Genomic DNA, 16804 nt, shown 5'->3' on the forward strand with positions numbered 1-16804 from the left:
ATCATGTCTGCGCTGGTAACGGCAGACGACGATGGAGTGTAAACGGAACAAATAGAAAATGTAAAAGTGGGGAGAGTAATGCGGGTGGCAACTGCCTGCAGGCCGGTGTGCAACGGGATGGGATCGTAGTAAATATCATCCCGGACCAGCAACATAACCCCTCCATGAGCCGGGATACCTACCACAGGGGGTAGGTCAAACGCACAGAGGTGTAGTGTGCCAAGGCAATTTGATCGCATGGGCGTAGCTTCGTTTCCTGGAGGGCTACGACGAGCGGACGGTGCAAGCGGAGCAGCAACTTCAAGTCCTCTCGGTTGGAGCGAATGTTGCGAATATTCCAGTGAATAAGTGCCATCGTAAGAAGAAAAGGAAGATGAAAGAAGGGGTCACCTCGAAGGCCGCTGAGGGCCTGACTTCGAGCGAGCACTGCCGCCGCTATCAGTAGGCGGACAGTCATCGTCCATTGGGTCTATAGGTTCATCGGCCATCTCGGGAAGATGGCCGGGAGGGGAAGCTTCCGCCGCGGGTGAACGGCCAGATGTTCGGCTACCAGCGGTGCGGCCAGGCGAAACGGATGACGGCCTGGGGCGGCAACCGCTGGGTGGCGCAGGAGAAGAAATGCGCCGTGGCGGAGAAGGAGAACTGTGCTTCCTATGAGCCTTCTTGGAAGGTCGTTTGGTGGAAGTACCGGTCGAAGGCTGGGAGGTCGAGGGACGTAGGAAGTCTGCACGGGACGGTTCCTTCTTGAAGGCCCGTGCATCTGACTTCGGGGTCTTCGTCTTAGCAGAAGCTGATGAAGGGGCTGGTGTCTGTGGGGTGATGGGAGGAAGAGGAGACGTCGACCGCGCGATCTTAGCACTGGCCGAACGGACGACCGTGGTGCTGAAGGTCAGATCGCATGTCTGGGTTGCCACCTCCCTGGTAGGCCGAGGAGAGGCGAGGACAGTACTGTATTTCCCCGCTGGGAGCAGCGTGGGCTTCCTACTAGCCAATAGCTTGCGAGCAGCCGAGGTGGACACTTTTTCTTTGACCCGAATTTCTTGGATACAGCGTTCTTCCTTATAGACAGGACAGTCGCGGGAGGCTGCGGCATGGTCATCCTGACAGTTCACACAACGAGGAGACGGAGGTGGACAGTCACCCTCATGGGCATCCCTGCCACAAGTGACACATTTAGCCGCATTGGAACAAGACTGTCGAGTGTGATTGAAACGCTGACACTGGTAGCAGCGCGTAGGTGTCGGGACATAGGGGCGAACAGAAATAACCTCGTAGCCCGCCTTGATGCGCGATGGCAGCTTAACACTATCAAAGGTCAAGAAAAGTGTCCGGGTCGGTACAAGGTCATTGTTGACCTTTTTCATGACCCTATGGACAGCCGTCACGCCCTGCTCAGCGAGGAAAGATTGAATCTCCTCGTCAGTCAATCCGTCGAGGGATTTAGTATAGACCACACCACGAGACGAATTCAAAGTTCGGTGAGTCTCCACCCGGACAGGGAACGTGTACAGGAGTGTGGCCCGAAGCAGTTTTTGTGCCTGAAAGGCGCTCTCAGTTTCTAGTAATAAGGTACCGTTACGCAACCTGGTACAAGATTGGACAGATCCGGCTATGGCATCTACGCCCTTCTGAATAACGAAAGGGTTGACAGAAGAAAAATCCTTTCCGTCCTCAGATCGAGAAACGACGAGGAACTGTGGGGCAGGCGGTAGGACTTTTGTCACTGTTGGCTGGTCATGTTTCCGTTTTTGGGCAGAAGTCGAGAGAGATGGAGTGAAATCCATTGCGGAGGAATCCCCCATGATTGCCAGCGTCTCCGAGGGCGCGCTCCTTCCTTGTGGGGACCCTCTCAGAGGGCACTCCCGCCTTAGGTGAATGTTTACACCTCAGGTCACACCTCCCGAGAAACAGACGGAGGGACCAATCGGCATGGTCAGAAGGTATCAGCTCAGGCAAGCACCCCTCTCTGGGCCTGGCCTTTACCAGGGAGTACGCGCGTGCCTTACATGTCTACCCAGGGCGGGGAATTACGCGTTACCCCGTCACCAGCTACGCGTGCGAACGCGTGGGTCGGCCTTCAGGCACGCACAGGGAGAAAGGAAGAAGAGGAAAAAGAAGAGAGAGAGGGAGAAAGAGGACAGACTGTCTCAACGCCGAGGCGGAGACCAGAGAAGGCAAGGAGAAGAAGGCAATGAGAAGGCAAGGAGAAGAAGGCAATGAGGAGGCAAGGAGAAGAAGGCAATGAGGAGGCAAGGAGAAGAAGGCAATGAGGAGGCAAGGAGAAGAAGTCAAGGGAAAGAGTAAGGAAGACAGTGAGGTGGAGAAGAGCAAAGAAAGGAACCAACCAAAGGAAGGAAGAAATGAGAAGTGAAAAACCGAAAAGACCGCAATTATAGGTCGTGGAACCGTCCGTCTCCGGACGCAGGCGCTAATTACCCCCGTGAGGGGGATGGACTCCTTTTAGTCGCCTCTTACGACAGGTAGGAATACCTAGGGCCTATTCTAATCCCCGGACCCGCAGGGGGGAATTTCGATACAGTTTGATGGTAGGACCTTTACGATTGGCGGAGACAGCTTTCACAAAATAAAAGGAACGCTCATATTGGTCGGAAAAAGACATGACGTGGAATGGAACATGAAAGGACCCAGGGGACAGTTTTGCTACGAGAGACACAAGACCGAAAATTTCTGGGACTCTCCTCGGAAACAGCGTCAAGTGCAGAACGGGGATCATAACGCTCTGTATGACGCAAAGGAGGAATTTTGTGTGAACACTGCATTCACTTCGGCTGGCATTCAGCAAGATATTAGCTGGAGCGTCGTAGAGCTCCAATAGCGGAGAAAGGAAACAGCCACACAGTTAATTGTTCTTGCAAGAACTGAGAGGGCACTGTAATATGCACGCTGCTCCATTCATGCACATGCATATTGCCATATTTCAAGATAAGGGATGAGTGCATGTTTTCTCGCCTAACGCGAAACTTAGGACAGTATCTGCTGATAAAATCAGCAAAGATTTTGATTAGTTTCCATAGGACTTTCAGAGGACAAGAGCAGCCTTGCAGGCAACAGCTCATCGCAGCTGAGGTAAATAACGCTAGCAGAGGCGTAAACTTGTTTGTTCTCTAGCTTGCATCCACTGTGAACTCGAGCAACCCTGAGTAATCTTTTGCTCAGATTGTCACAAAAACTAACCTTCCTCTGTAGACTTGATTTTCATCCTAAATAGTACCGAACTTTGAACCGGAATCGGATGATTTGTCGTGTTATTGGCGAACTTCACGATGTAGTAATAAGAATAACTTTGTGGAGAACCTTCTGGTTAAAATTTGCTATTGTTGTGTTCAGTGTCATGTTATTTCGAGTAAACAGGATGTAATGAATCAACTTGACAACTGTCCTAACATTGTCATTCTGCAACCTATGTAAATTGGTGTTTTTCTTTGGTAATAACCTTGAATTAAAAATAGTTTGTGTATAGCTGAACACCGTTGTGCTCTTTCATAGAATAAATGTCCACTCCTAAATCCAATCATTTATTCTATTGACGCTAACCACTCAAAGGGTGTTTACTGCTGATGTCTGAGGAAAGAGAAAAGGAGTGGAGTGTCAGAAGCCTAATTTGAACCATTCAACACTTAAACCAAAATCAATTTGTAGAAGGAATTACATAAGGCAGAAAATTGTCTACCCCACTTGAAGCGTCCTCTTTGTCGCCACGTAGGATAAAATAGTGCAATGCAAGATAAGAATAGATGTCATGTAATCCAAGCGTCATATTATATAAGATGTAACGGTTATAACCGAAGGAATTTTTATATCTAACATCTTAATATGTACATGCATCAGTGTTTACATTGTTTTTTCTCTGTACTGAACAGTCTTCCCACAAACACTTCACAAACTTCATGACCTAATATTTTCAGCATGGTCGAACTGCACCACTAAGTGGCTGTCAGTATGAACCAATCGTTTTGCGTCCACACGTCCACACATCAACACCTGACCTGCTGTCTAAGAGGAAATTAACATTAATGGCTTGCTCTTGCCGCATGTACTTGGAGCTACCAAACAACCTAAAAACATATGACTTGTAATAATTTTATTTATTAGTCTGCAAATGTTGTAAAACTGATGTAATGTTGTACAGTATACCGTCCTCTGACACCAATAGAAATATCTGCCTGTATACCTGTCACACCCTACAGTACTATTGAGCAATAGGTACGTGGGTGAAATTTAGGAACAGGTTAAATGATTTTGAGAATACAATCTTGGTGTTGACAGTAAAATTCCCTCAGGTGCACCAGTTTCCCCATTCTCCTGTAACAGGTTTCGACTCTACAACCATAGTCAGATTTCCAAAAAGCAGCGACAGCTAGGACACATCGTTTATGATTTTACTTCCTCCATGTACCTGTTGTTTTAATATCTGCTGGTGACTGCGAATACGAAACCGTTATCTGTTCAAACACGCTCAGTAATACCAAGAATCGGCAATTAAAGACCAAGATCATCAGTCGCCTTCTAACGGTGGAGTATTTTCATTTCATGTATCACTTGTTTTCATAATAGAGCTGAGTTGGTGGTCACGTAAAGCACGTAAAAAAAAGTCACTGTCTGTTATGCTTTGGCTATTTATCTACGTGAATGTACGAAAGTTATTTTTCTTACCTGAGATCACCTCTTTGTAAGGACACTTCTTCGAACACCACTCTGACACGTTCGTACGGTCTGAAATACAAAACAAAAAAGCAGTGATATTAGCAATGTTTACACATCATTTCTTCGACACTTGAAGCATAACAGAAAAAGACAAACACTACACCTCTATGTAAACTATATAAACTCAAGATCAGAGTGATGGCATTAACTGGTGACTGAGTAGCAAATGCACAGCATATATGACTGAAACAGTACTGCAGTCAGGTTTCAGAAGTGATCCATACAACAGCTCATAAAATAAAAACGGCTGCGTTTTTCCCATTAAATGTCAGTTTAATTTATATAATTTTCCCTGTCACTCTTGAAGATTTGTACACAGTACGAAGAATCACAAATACTCACGGAACAATAAATCAGTAACATCTACCTGCGGTATGATTTCAAAACGTTGTCCCGATGTCTATCATGCTTCGCTGTTGCTTGACATAAATCTTACCTTCCTGGTCTAATCCTTCGCATTGAATTGACATACATTATTGTAAATTGGAAGCCTGATGGGGAAGAGAATATTGTTCGCATTTTAACGCCAGTCAAAACATACACCGAAGCGCCTAAGAAACTGGTATAGGAATGCGTATTGAAATGCAGAGATATGTAAACAGCCAGAAAACGGCAACGCCTAAATGAGACAAGTGTCTGGCGCAGTTGTTAGATCGGATACTGCTGCTACAATGGCAGGATATCAAGATTTTAGTGCCATAGTCAACCGTTCGACAGTCGCATAGTATGGCGTAGTACTGTCATTAATTGATAGGTGTCTCAGTGTTTGTCGGTTATTTACTGCAAGGTGATAATGGACAGAAAAAAGTGTGTTTGAAGAGAGAGTTTATTCAATGGAGTTTTATACTAAGAAAAACACTTTGCAGAAAACCTGTTGGTAGCTTTACTCATGCAATTCCCTCCTTGGTAGTTCCTACAGTCACAACTTTCAAAACTTACTGGCGCACAGAAACTTAATTTGTAATAAATGAACAGAAGGAGAACATTTTTGTCAGCAAAACCGCCTGCGACAACTTGCTCTCATGTGCCAACCGCGTCTTCTCAGAGTAGGACGTATACACAACGTCCTTAGTTATTTGTTTCACAATTTCTAACCCTCTCTTCCCCTGCCGTTTTTACCTTTTATATCACCCTCTAGTACCATGGAAGTTATTCCATGATGTCTTAAAACATGTTCTACCGCCCCGCTCCTTGTTCTTGTCAGTGTTTCCCATGTTTTCTTTCTTCGCCGATTCTAAAAAATACATACTCACATCTTATCAGACCGTCTGATTTTCAACGTCCTTCTATAGAAAACTTCGATTGTCTTATTTTTCGGTTTTACAGCAGTCCCTAAGATTCATTGCCAGACAATGCTCCAAAAGTCTCTGTACCTCCATCTTTTCAGAAATAGTTGCGCGATTTGGCTGTTCGGTACAGAATGTGAAACCAAACACCTTCCAGCCGTCTAATTTCGAAACTGTTACTTTATTTGGCTACCAGTTTCGGCGATTCTAATTCCGGTTCCGGTCACAATAGGGGCTAGCATTCAAAGACGGGTGTCTGTAGATTTCTGCTTGGTACAGCAGTAACTTCTACCATTATCTGCTGCCTGATAGCCAAATGAAGTAACAGTTTGTAAATTAAACGGCTGAAAGCTTTTTTGATTTGACATTCAATGCTCCAAAAGAACATTCTCAAAAACTTCTTACTCAAATTAGCACCGTTGTTTGATACTACAAAAATTCTTTTGGCCGGGAATGCTCTTTTATCTGTGCTAGTCTGCTTTTTATCTCCTCGCTGCTTGGTTCGACGCCGGCCGGAGTGGCCGAGCGGTTAAAGGCGCTACAGTCTGGAACCGCACGACAGCTACGGTCGCTGGTTCGAATCCTGCCTCTGGCATGGATGTGTGTGATGTCCTTAGGTTAGTTAGGTTTAAGTAGTTCTAAGTTCTAGGGGACTTATGACCACAGCAGTTGAGTCCCATAGTGCTCAGAGCCATTTGAGCCATTTGCTTGGTTCGACACATGTTCTTTTACTTCTAAGGTAACAGAATTCCTTTAGTTCGTCTACTTTGTGTTCTCGAATTTCTGCTACTCCTTAATACATTCGTCTTCTTTCGGCTAACTCTTAGTCCATATGCTACGCTCAGTAAGCTGTTTACTCCACTCAGTGTATCTTGTAATTGTCCCTCTCTTTCACTAAGGACAGCGATTTTTTCAGCAAATCTTATGATTGCAATCCTGCCACCTTGAATTGTAATCCCAATCCTGAACATTACTTTTACTTCCGTCACTTCTTCTTCGATGTGTGGATTGAACAGTAAGTGTGAAAAACTGCATCCCTGTCTTACATCCCTTTATACCAAGCATTTAGCTCTTGTTCTTCTGTTTTTATGTTATTTCTTGATTCTTATTAGTAATATGCACTACCCGTCTTTTCCTCTACCTTTTTCTTATAGGTAGAGAAATGGTGAGTTCTCGTCATTTCTTGCGTCCATGCAGTCACACATTCTGAATAGAAATAAGTTGATTCTTGTTTCCACAGAATTTGAGAACTGTGATATGAGAATTCAGACGCCCAAAACACAATTTCTGTTGACGGTATACTCTGACCTGAAAGATCACATGACTCTGATCTGTCCGTAATAGCTCTGCAGATTTTGACTCACATTTCATCGCCAGTGCAGACAGATCACGTTTACAGCGACAGCGGATTTTGTACACATGTACGGGTGATCAAAAAGTCAGTATAAATTTGAAAACTGAAAAAATCGCGGAATAATGTAGATAGAGAGGCACAAACTGACGCACATGCTTGTATGACATGGGGTTTTATTAGAAGCAAAAAAATACAAATATGTCCGACAGATGGCGCTTCATCTGATCAGAATAGCAATAATTAGCATAACGAAGTAAGACAGAGCAAAGATGATGTTCTTTACAGTAAATGCTCAATATTTCCACCATCATTCCTCAACAATACCTGTAGTCGAGGAATATTGTTGTGAACAGCACTGTAAATCATGCCTGGAGTTATGGTGAGCCATTGGCGTCGGATGTTGTCTTTCAGCATCCCTAGAGATGTCGATCGATCACGATACACTTGCAAATTCAGGTAACCCCAAAGCCAATAATCGCACGGACTGAGGTCTGAGGACCTGGGAGGCCAAGCATGACGAAAGTGGCGGCTGAGCACACGATCATCACCAAACGACGCGTGCAAGAGATCTTTCACGTGTCTAGCAATACTTTGTTTTTTTTTTTTTTTTTTTTGGTTCTAACAAAACCCCATGTCATTCCAAGCAAGTGTGTCAATTTTTACCTCTCTATCTACATTATTCCGTGGTTTATTAAGTTTTCAAATTTATACTGACTTTTTGATCACCCGGTATTACGTAGACCTTAATAATTTACATTCGACAACTGGAATGCACTTGTCGACTTATTTACTTCGCGAGAGTTAGAGACAGTAACGGGAAAACAAAAGAGGAAAACAACAGCAGGATCAGACGGTAGTATAAATATAGAACTCAGAGAGTGGAAAATGCGTACGCCAAATTTGCCTTCATCGTCTATTAAACACCAACTGGTTAACAATGTGTTTTTCAGATACATGTTTAACGGCATCAGTTTCTTCTGTATTTAAGGAAGTGTACAGAAATAGATCCACGAACTACAGAGGCATAAGAAAACTAAAAAAGACGACGAACCATGAAGACCGGCCGGGGTGGCCGAGCGGTTCTAGGCGCTACAGTCTGGAATCGCGCGACCGCTACGGTCGCAGGTTCGAATCCTACCTCGGGCATGGATGTGTGTGATGTTCTTAGGTTAGTTAGTTTAAGTCGTTCTAAGTTCTAGGGGACTGATGACCTCAAAATTAAGTCCCTAGTGCTCAGAGCCATTTATACCATTTGAACCATGAAGGAAACATCCCAATGCGACAGAAATCGGTGAATATGATCTACATGTACAGACAAGCAAATGCTTACTGTTCCAGAAAGACTGGATGGTTTGCTCAATAACTTCACAATTCGAAGAAGTGAATGATGCCTTCGTTCACATATGACCCTTATGCAAGCAGTTCTTCGGATTGGCACTGACTGATAGAGTTGTTGAATGTACTGCTGACAAATGCCCAAGTGGAGCATTACGTACTTGAGGGTTGCAGGGTGCAACCCGGGCCAGCCCATGAGCACGAAGAGAAGCAGTAGAAACTCCTGCCGTGTACGGGAGTGCATCTTCTTAAAATGTAAACCCAGGATAGCTTGCCATGAAATGCAACATATCGTGGCATAGAACATCGTGGACGTACAGCTGTGGGTGTCGCGGATGACCACTCCAGGTTGTCGTGCTGTATGGCGGACGACATTCAGGTTGATATTCCACCGATGTCTGTGGCGCCTCCAGACGTATCTTCGGCCTGGAATCAAATTGACTGAAGTAGAATTGTCTACAGTGATGTGTGTTGCATCGAACTGAGCCCCAATGACCAACGTGTCTGGAAAAGCGCAGGGCAGCAGTGGGATAGCAACCAGACTGTCGCCTGCCATACGGCGCAACAACGAGGAGTGATGTTCTGGGGTGGCATTTCATTTCATAGCAGGAAGGATACCTTTGCAGCACAGCTGTACGTCGATAATATTCTACGAGCCGTTCTACTTCCCTTCATGGCAAGCCATCCTGGGCTTACATTTCAAACAGATAATGCTCACTCTCACACGGCAAGAGTTTCTATTGCTTGTTTTCGTGGTTGCCAAACCATAACTTGGCCAACATGGTCTCAGTATACGTCCCCGCATAAGAAAGGTTTTAGCATTGTGGATAGTACTCTCCCACCATCTCGGGATTTTGACGATGTAACGCGTCAGTTGGACAGAATTTGGCACCATATCCCTCTGGAGGACATCCAGCAACTCAATCAGTACCAAACAGAATAATTGTTTGCTTAAGGGCCAGAAATAGACCAACCTGTTATTGATTTCCTCAATTTGTGAAGCTCTTTTTCTTGAATAAATCATTTAATTTTTCCGAAATTGTAATCATTTGTTTGTCTGTAAATGTACATCAAATCTGCCGATTTCCGTCGCATTCGGGTAATCCTTTCGTGGTGCATTCTTTCTTTGTCTCAGAGAGTGTATTAAATTCAAGCTGCACGCTGCTATATTACATAACCGATCAAAGCCAGTTGAAGAGTCACTCTTGCGAAGGAGGACAGAATGGTTTTTGTAATGTGTTTATTGTGAAACAACTAATACAGAAAGGAAGGGAATACAATCTCCCCCACATATATGGCGTTTATAGATCTAGAGGATAAGGTAGACAGGTATTAACCGTGAAATGTAATGGCTAAACTGGGCTACTCTCAACACTTTGCTGTATAAAGTTTATATGTTGGTATCTGCTTCAGACTAATTTATTTAATTACAGTGGGGGAAATATAGTTATTAATCATGGAGTAAGACTAGAGTGTGTATTATCACCCACGGTTGTTGACATTTGTATGGACGATATTCTACACAGATGTAAGGATCAGGGATCGCCTGGAATTAGGGAAGACCGCTTAAAAAGTGCGACATATGCTGATGACTTATTGAGTATGAAAATAGTGAAGGTAATATTGAAGGAGCAATTTATTTACTGCATATGATTTCTAAAGAATATAATTTTAAAATTTACACCTCAAAATGAGTACCCACGACATTCCAGGTCAAGCACCCAATACGAACATAGACTATTTTGAATGCAAAATTTCAAAACAAAAAATGGCTCTGAGCACTATGGGACTTAACATCTGTGGTCATCAGTCCCCTAGAACTTAGAACTACTTAAACCTAACTAACCTAAGGACATCACACACATCCACGCCCGAGGCAGGATTCGAACCTGCGACCGTAGCAGTCACGCGGTTCCGGACTGAGCGCCTAGATCCGCGAGACCACCGCGGCCGGCTATTTCAAAACAACTGCAACATTTTAACTATTGAGGCTGTGATATCTCGTATGATTACGATAGTAGTATAAATAATAAATTTGCGGAACAATGCGAAGAACACTGAAAACAACGCGAATCGAAAACCGCTGAAACTGTACAAGGTGATGGCAGAGCCGGCTATTCTGTAAAGCAGGGAAACGTGGGCATTAAGACAGAAAGAGCACAGTCATATACAATCCGTAGAAATGGAATTACTTATGCCGCTATTGGGACACACACGCCTAGGTAAAATAAGAAATCAGGATATTCGGAATCAGTTACAGACATTTCAAATACGGGATAAAATGGGCTAATATAGGAGCAAATAGGAAGAGCATTGAGACAAAACAGACAATATAAGGAATTCGATACAGACCTGTTAGCTGAAGAGATCCAGAAAGACAGAGGCAAGGAAAGATTGAGAGCCGAACGAACCAAAGTGCCTAATCCAAGAAACTATGTGACGGTGCTGATGATGCACTTCGTTTGAAAAGTTTGAAGAGATGAATGTAAGGGCATTTCGCGGCAAGTGTCACAGTTCATAAGTCAGTATCTTTTGTTATAAGCAAATAAGAAATTAACCATTTTTTTAGTTCTTTTACTGCATTCGATCTTACTCTTGAGTCCGTATTTTAATAAATTATACTACGGTGGCATTGTGGAATCGCTCCCTAGTAGACTACGCTGAAGTGTGAAAGAATCTCGCAAAAACATAGAATTTGGGACCATGACATGTAGCAAATTAGCAATTTATCACACTATGAACCAGCTTCTTTCTGGTGTCATATGTTAACCATCGTTAACCCTTAGGAAATATAAAATATTAATCGCACATACTCATTCCATACTCATTCTCCATATCACCGTTACTAGTACTGCACGTTCCTATTGCAACAACAATACACCGTTGTATACAGGTTTTCAGCGATACAACAAGAACCATCATATCGAGCCATATACTTCATACGGAAATATGCTCTATCTGAATGGTTTCCGAGACAGATAACTATGTACATTAAATGTGTTCTATTTTGTGTGTTATTGATTACGTTGTCGCTAACAGCAGTTAGTAACCATTTTAGAAAGTATCAACTTAAAAATATATATTTTTAAAGCATTCACCTCTAACCATTATTGTACACATCATCACATTACAGTTCACAATAAATGTTCGCATATCTCACTGTCAACTTGAACGCATTTTTGCACTCTTGGGACTATATGTTGCGTTACTTGTCTGTGTACCTCTGGCGTTCCCTTTCCAAGGCAGCGGTGTCCATGATGGAGCAAGCAGTTCATTTCGCGTATTCTCCTTTCGTTTGTACTCATCGGACCTTATCCAACCACATAAATAACTAACTCTAAAGGCGTAAGATCTGGGGATCTTGGTGCCCAGTTAATTGTAATTCCACTACCAGTCCAGCGACTAGGGTAAGTGCTGCTGGAATATTCCCTCACATCTGGTAAAATGGAAGTAAATTCCAGTCCACGTCGCCAAAGGAACATCCTGAAAGTTTTCAACAAACGAACTTTCCAAAAAATGAAAGTAATTCTGTCCCTTCATTTGCTCGTCTACAATGACAGAACCTGTCATTACGTTACCCCAATCATGCCACAACAAATACTGATCGAAAAACGAACTTCAGTGAATAGTATTAATAAAAGAAAATGATAATTGTCATTTGAACAATGGAAAATTCAAACCGTATTGCATTGTCGCCAATGTGAAGATAGCGTACAGGCTGCATGAGAAATGAGTACTAGTTTTCCGTTTGTATTGTTTGCCATACACTTGCTCGTTGGACAATGATACGTGCAGGAAGTGGCCGTCTGCTGGAAGTGGAATTACGCTGCACCGTTTTAACAATGTTGTGCTGTTTCTGCACAGGTTGTTGAACTACACGTTCAGAAGGAAAATGGGAATTTACTGTAATACCTGGATCAGCAACTGTGCTGACAACTCTGGAAAACACTCTACGATCAGGAATTAGACTTCTCGGAAAGCGCAGACCGTGTTTCTTCGACAGAAGAAGGAGCACTAGCATCGCGGAAGCCGTAAACTTACATTATACCTGCGTAGTACTCATTAGCGTAAATGTGTGGTATTTTAGACAGCGCGTGTACAAACACAATTAACCAAATCTTCTCTCTGAACACTCGTGTCTCTCACGTTACTTCACTCACAATGCACCATTAACAACTAGGTGTTCAACGGGTTAGTTCAATGACAGAAATACATCCAGAGCAAAGAGGGTTGAAAGCAACTTGGTTAGGTGGGCAAGACACTTACGTGCGTGGCACTAACACAAACAAATTTGCGTTAAATGTTTCATATCTCGGTAACCTTTAGCAATAAGGCATATGTCCATATGAAGCTATTTCCTTCATGTGTGTGAACCTGTCATGTCCCTGAATACTGACCATTCGTTCTGGAACACCCTGTATAAATCGTACGTGTAAGTGAAATTGCATGAAATATATACCTGGCGTCCCTCCTAGGAGTCGTCAAGCGCATTTTCTCTAGTGTTTCGACAGCTATTTGGAATTTCGTTTTCGTAATGTGCAGCTGGAGTCATCCCAAGCTAATACTCCTCATCACATCTTTCATGCGATGCCCTGTGTCCACGAGCAGGGTCAGTTTGTATCCCGTTACAGATAAAATTATTTTTAAAGTGGAACTTTTAAGTGCCTGATCTATAAAATTTCAGGCGTGCAGCCGCATAAATTTGACTTCTTCTTCTAATATTTCGGATGAATACCGTCCTGCCATCTTCAGAGTGAGCCGAGGTGACTGACGCTCCAGCGTCTGCTCTGTCCTTCTAAGTCCGCGGCTAGCACCACTGCGCATACGGCCAAGATGCACAAGTCGGCAGAGACGTTGACCGGTGACGAAGAGGTATGACATACGCATGAAAATAGAGCTATGGCTGCGCAGTCGATCCACACGGTGATATCGATGTTTCACTACGAGCTGCACCACCGCGACGTCTTTGTGATCTTATTACAGGAATTGACGAATTCCATTATTTGTCCAAGCCGAAGCCGCTATCTCTGTTAATTAAATTCTTCGCCAACCAAATTTCATTTCCTTCCTTCACGACTGAATCCCAGAAAGATGAAGCCGAGGCTAAAATTTCGACGTTATCGTACAGTATAGAGTGCCCAGTGTCAATACAGTGCTCTGCCACCGTAGTTTTATTAAGTTGCAAGAGCCGTGTGAACCTGCGCTGCTCTGTGCATCTCTCCTGGACAGTAGTTGTCGTCTGTCCGATGTATGAACGGCCGCATTCACAGACGATCATTATTCATTAACGAATTTAATGAATTTAATGACGGTGTCGCCATGGGTAGTCCTTTGTCGCCTTTGGTGGCCAACTTTTTTATGGAGGACTTCGAGGAGAAGGTGCTGGAATCTGCTAGCTTGAACCCCAGATACTTTTGGAGGTATGTTGATGACACGTTTGTAGTGTGGCCCCATGGTGAAGACAAGCTAAAAGAATTTTTCAATCATCTGGATTCCATCCACAGACAAATTCATTTCACGATGTAAATCTAAAAAGATGGATGCCTTCCAATTTCGAATGTGTTGGTACTGCGCAAAGATGATGGGACTTTGCGGCATGCATCATATCGAAGACCGACCCAAACGGATTTATATTTACGTGCAAAGAGCTGCCACCATCCTTCGCAGACGATGGGTGTACCCAGAACTCTGGTACACACAGCACACGTTATTGCTGACGAGAGCAGTCTAAGAGTACGAGCTTCTACACCTGAGAAGAGTTTCTGAAGCCAACGGGTTCTCTCCACAGCAGCTATGTAAGGCGCTACAAATGAAACCAAGTGTGGGTATAAGAAAAGCATAAGAAAACAGAAATTTTAAATATATGGCTTTTCTGCCATACGTGAGAAGCCTACCGTCAAAAATAGGACTGATCCTCAGTAAGCACAAAGTGAAAGTGAGTTTTCGCCCTCTTCTAAAGACAGCAGCACTCCTGGGTTCCGTTAAAGACGATTTGGTGCCTCGGAAGACTGGTTTACACGGTCGCTTGCGAATGAGGCCGCTCATACATCGGACAGACGACACCTACTGTCCAGGAGAGATGCACAGAGCACCACAGGTACACCCGGCTCTTACAACCTAACAAATCTGCGGTGCGGGAGCACTGTATTGACACTGGGCACTCTATGCTGTAGGATAACGTCGAAATTTTAGCCTCGGTTTCACCTTTTAGAGACTCAGTAGTGAAGGAAGGAATTGAAATTCGGCTGGCGACTAATTTAATTAATAGAGACAGCGGCTTCAGCTTGGACAAATAATGGGATCCGGAAATTTCTGTAATAAAATCGCAAAGACGTCGCGATGGTGAAGCTCGCAGTGACGCATCGATATCACAGTGTACATCGACAGCGCAGCCATAGATTTAATTTCGTGAGTCTGTTATACCTCTTCGCCACCCTGCAACGTCTCTGGCGCCTTGTGTATCTGTGGCCGCATGCGCAGTGGTGCTGTCCGAGGAGTTAAAAAGGACGGAGCAAGCACTGGCGCGTCAGCCACGTCGGCTCACTCTGAAGATGCGTGGACGGTATTCAGCCGAAACATTAAAAGAAGTCGAATTTATGCGACTGCACGCCCGAAATTTTATGCATCTGTCTTTGTGCCGCGAAAATATGAAGATTTTACGTGCCTATTCGATAGTGAAGTCGCAAAATAGTCTAGTGTGACATTCGCTTTACCGATATGTATTGACAGGAACAGTAAAACACGAAGGATAAGCAGTAGTCCACCTGCTGCGTGGCGGCAGCAGTTAGCGCGGGCGAGAGATTTCCACAGACGCTGAGCATCGCATGAAAGACGTGACGAACAGTATTTGTTTCGTCTGACTTCAACTACGAAGTGCGAAAAACGAAATTGCAAGTATCTACCGAAACACCAGAGACAGTGCGCCTGGTGACTCGTAGGAGGGACACCCTGTATAATTCGACGAACTGACTGGCAGCACACTCCTACGGTTCCGAGTTTACCTACACTTGTCTGTTAAATATACGGCCATGCAGTCAATAAATTAGCGCAACAGTATTAACTCCTTACTACACTCTGTCCAGATGTTAATATCTCTATATATAAAAGGAAATATCCTGACGGAGTGACTCGTCATCGCCCAGCACAGGCCGATAAGGATAGAAAGTTGAAATTTAGAGAGTGTTTTCTCATGCTGCAGGCGTCATTTAAGAAGGGATTTTTTTTCCTAATTCCATTCCTAAGGATGTGAAATAGGGGACGAAAGTTTTTTTTAGGCAATTTGAAACGAGAACTACGAAAATTGCCATATGGTTTTACGGTCGGAGGTATGTGCTTTTCGGTCAGAAACGAAGAAATATATGATTCAGCAGTTATGAAAATTTAAATTGGGGTGGAATAGTGGGTGAAATTAAGAAAAATTGTTATTAAAAAATGCGTGAAGCATCCTTAAAATTAATTCTGTGAAAATTGGTATTTCACTTCTCAGTTACAAATAAAAAAAAAGTGTTTCAGCATTTTTGGAAATTCAACCCCTAAGGGAGTGAGATAGAGGATAACAGTTCTATGAAAACATTTCGCTTTGAAAATTTGAATTTGCCATCTAGGCCAGAAGTAAAAAATTACATGTCTCATGTGTTTTTGGAAATTCAAACCCAAAGAGGTTAAAGTAGGGCCCGATTTATGCAATCACTAAATCACTAGCTTGATAACTATAGTTAGACCATTACGGTAGTTAGCTGTGAATGGTAGCATTTCCTCCATTGACGAGTTTCCTCCTTTGCACACGTAGCAGCAACAGTTCAACACTCTTACTGTTACTACTAAATAAATATGTGAAAAATGTCAAATGTGTGTAACATTGAAGTTTCGGCTTCAGCACAAAATGTAAACTTATCATGAGAACCCATTTCGCAGAGACGCTACTGCCTCAAAACTAGGCTGATTACTTCATATTCTTCACTCGCCGGGAGGTGAAACTGACGAAGACCTATTTTTATTTTTGTACTAATAATGGATAATGGGAAATGAAACATTTTTATTTTTGTACTAATAATGGATAATGGGAAATGAAATATGTACTACTTCAAACTTTCTAATAATCTGA

The 16804-nt window shown here is 43.4% G+C and overlaps 1 protein-coding gene across 1 annotated transcript in view; it reads right to left on the reverse strand.

The window, feature by feature from the left end:
* LOC126153215 (uncharacterized) overlaps window positions 1–16804 on the reverse strand; it is a 206824-nt gene that overhangs the window by 44848 nt on the left and 145172 nt on the right. Inside the window, exon 3 of the mRNA XM_049916054.1 lies at window positions 4675–4734. Within this exon, the coding sequence (XP_049772011.1) occupies window positions 4675–4734 (60 nt within the window). The remainder of the gene's footprint in view (window positions 1–4674; window positions 4735–16804) is intronic.

Source organism: Schistocerca cancellata, chromosome 2 (assembly GCF_023864275.1).
Source record: "Schistocerca cancellata isolate TAMUIC-IGC-003103 chromosome 2, iqSchCanc2.1, whole genome shotgun sequence".
Lineage (NCBI taxonomy): Eukaryota > Metazoa > Arthropoda > Insecta > Orthoptera > Acrididae > Schistocerca > Schistocerca cancellata.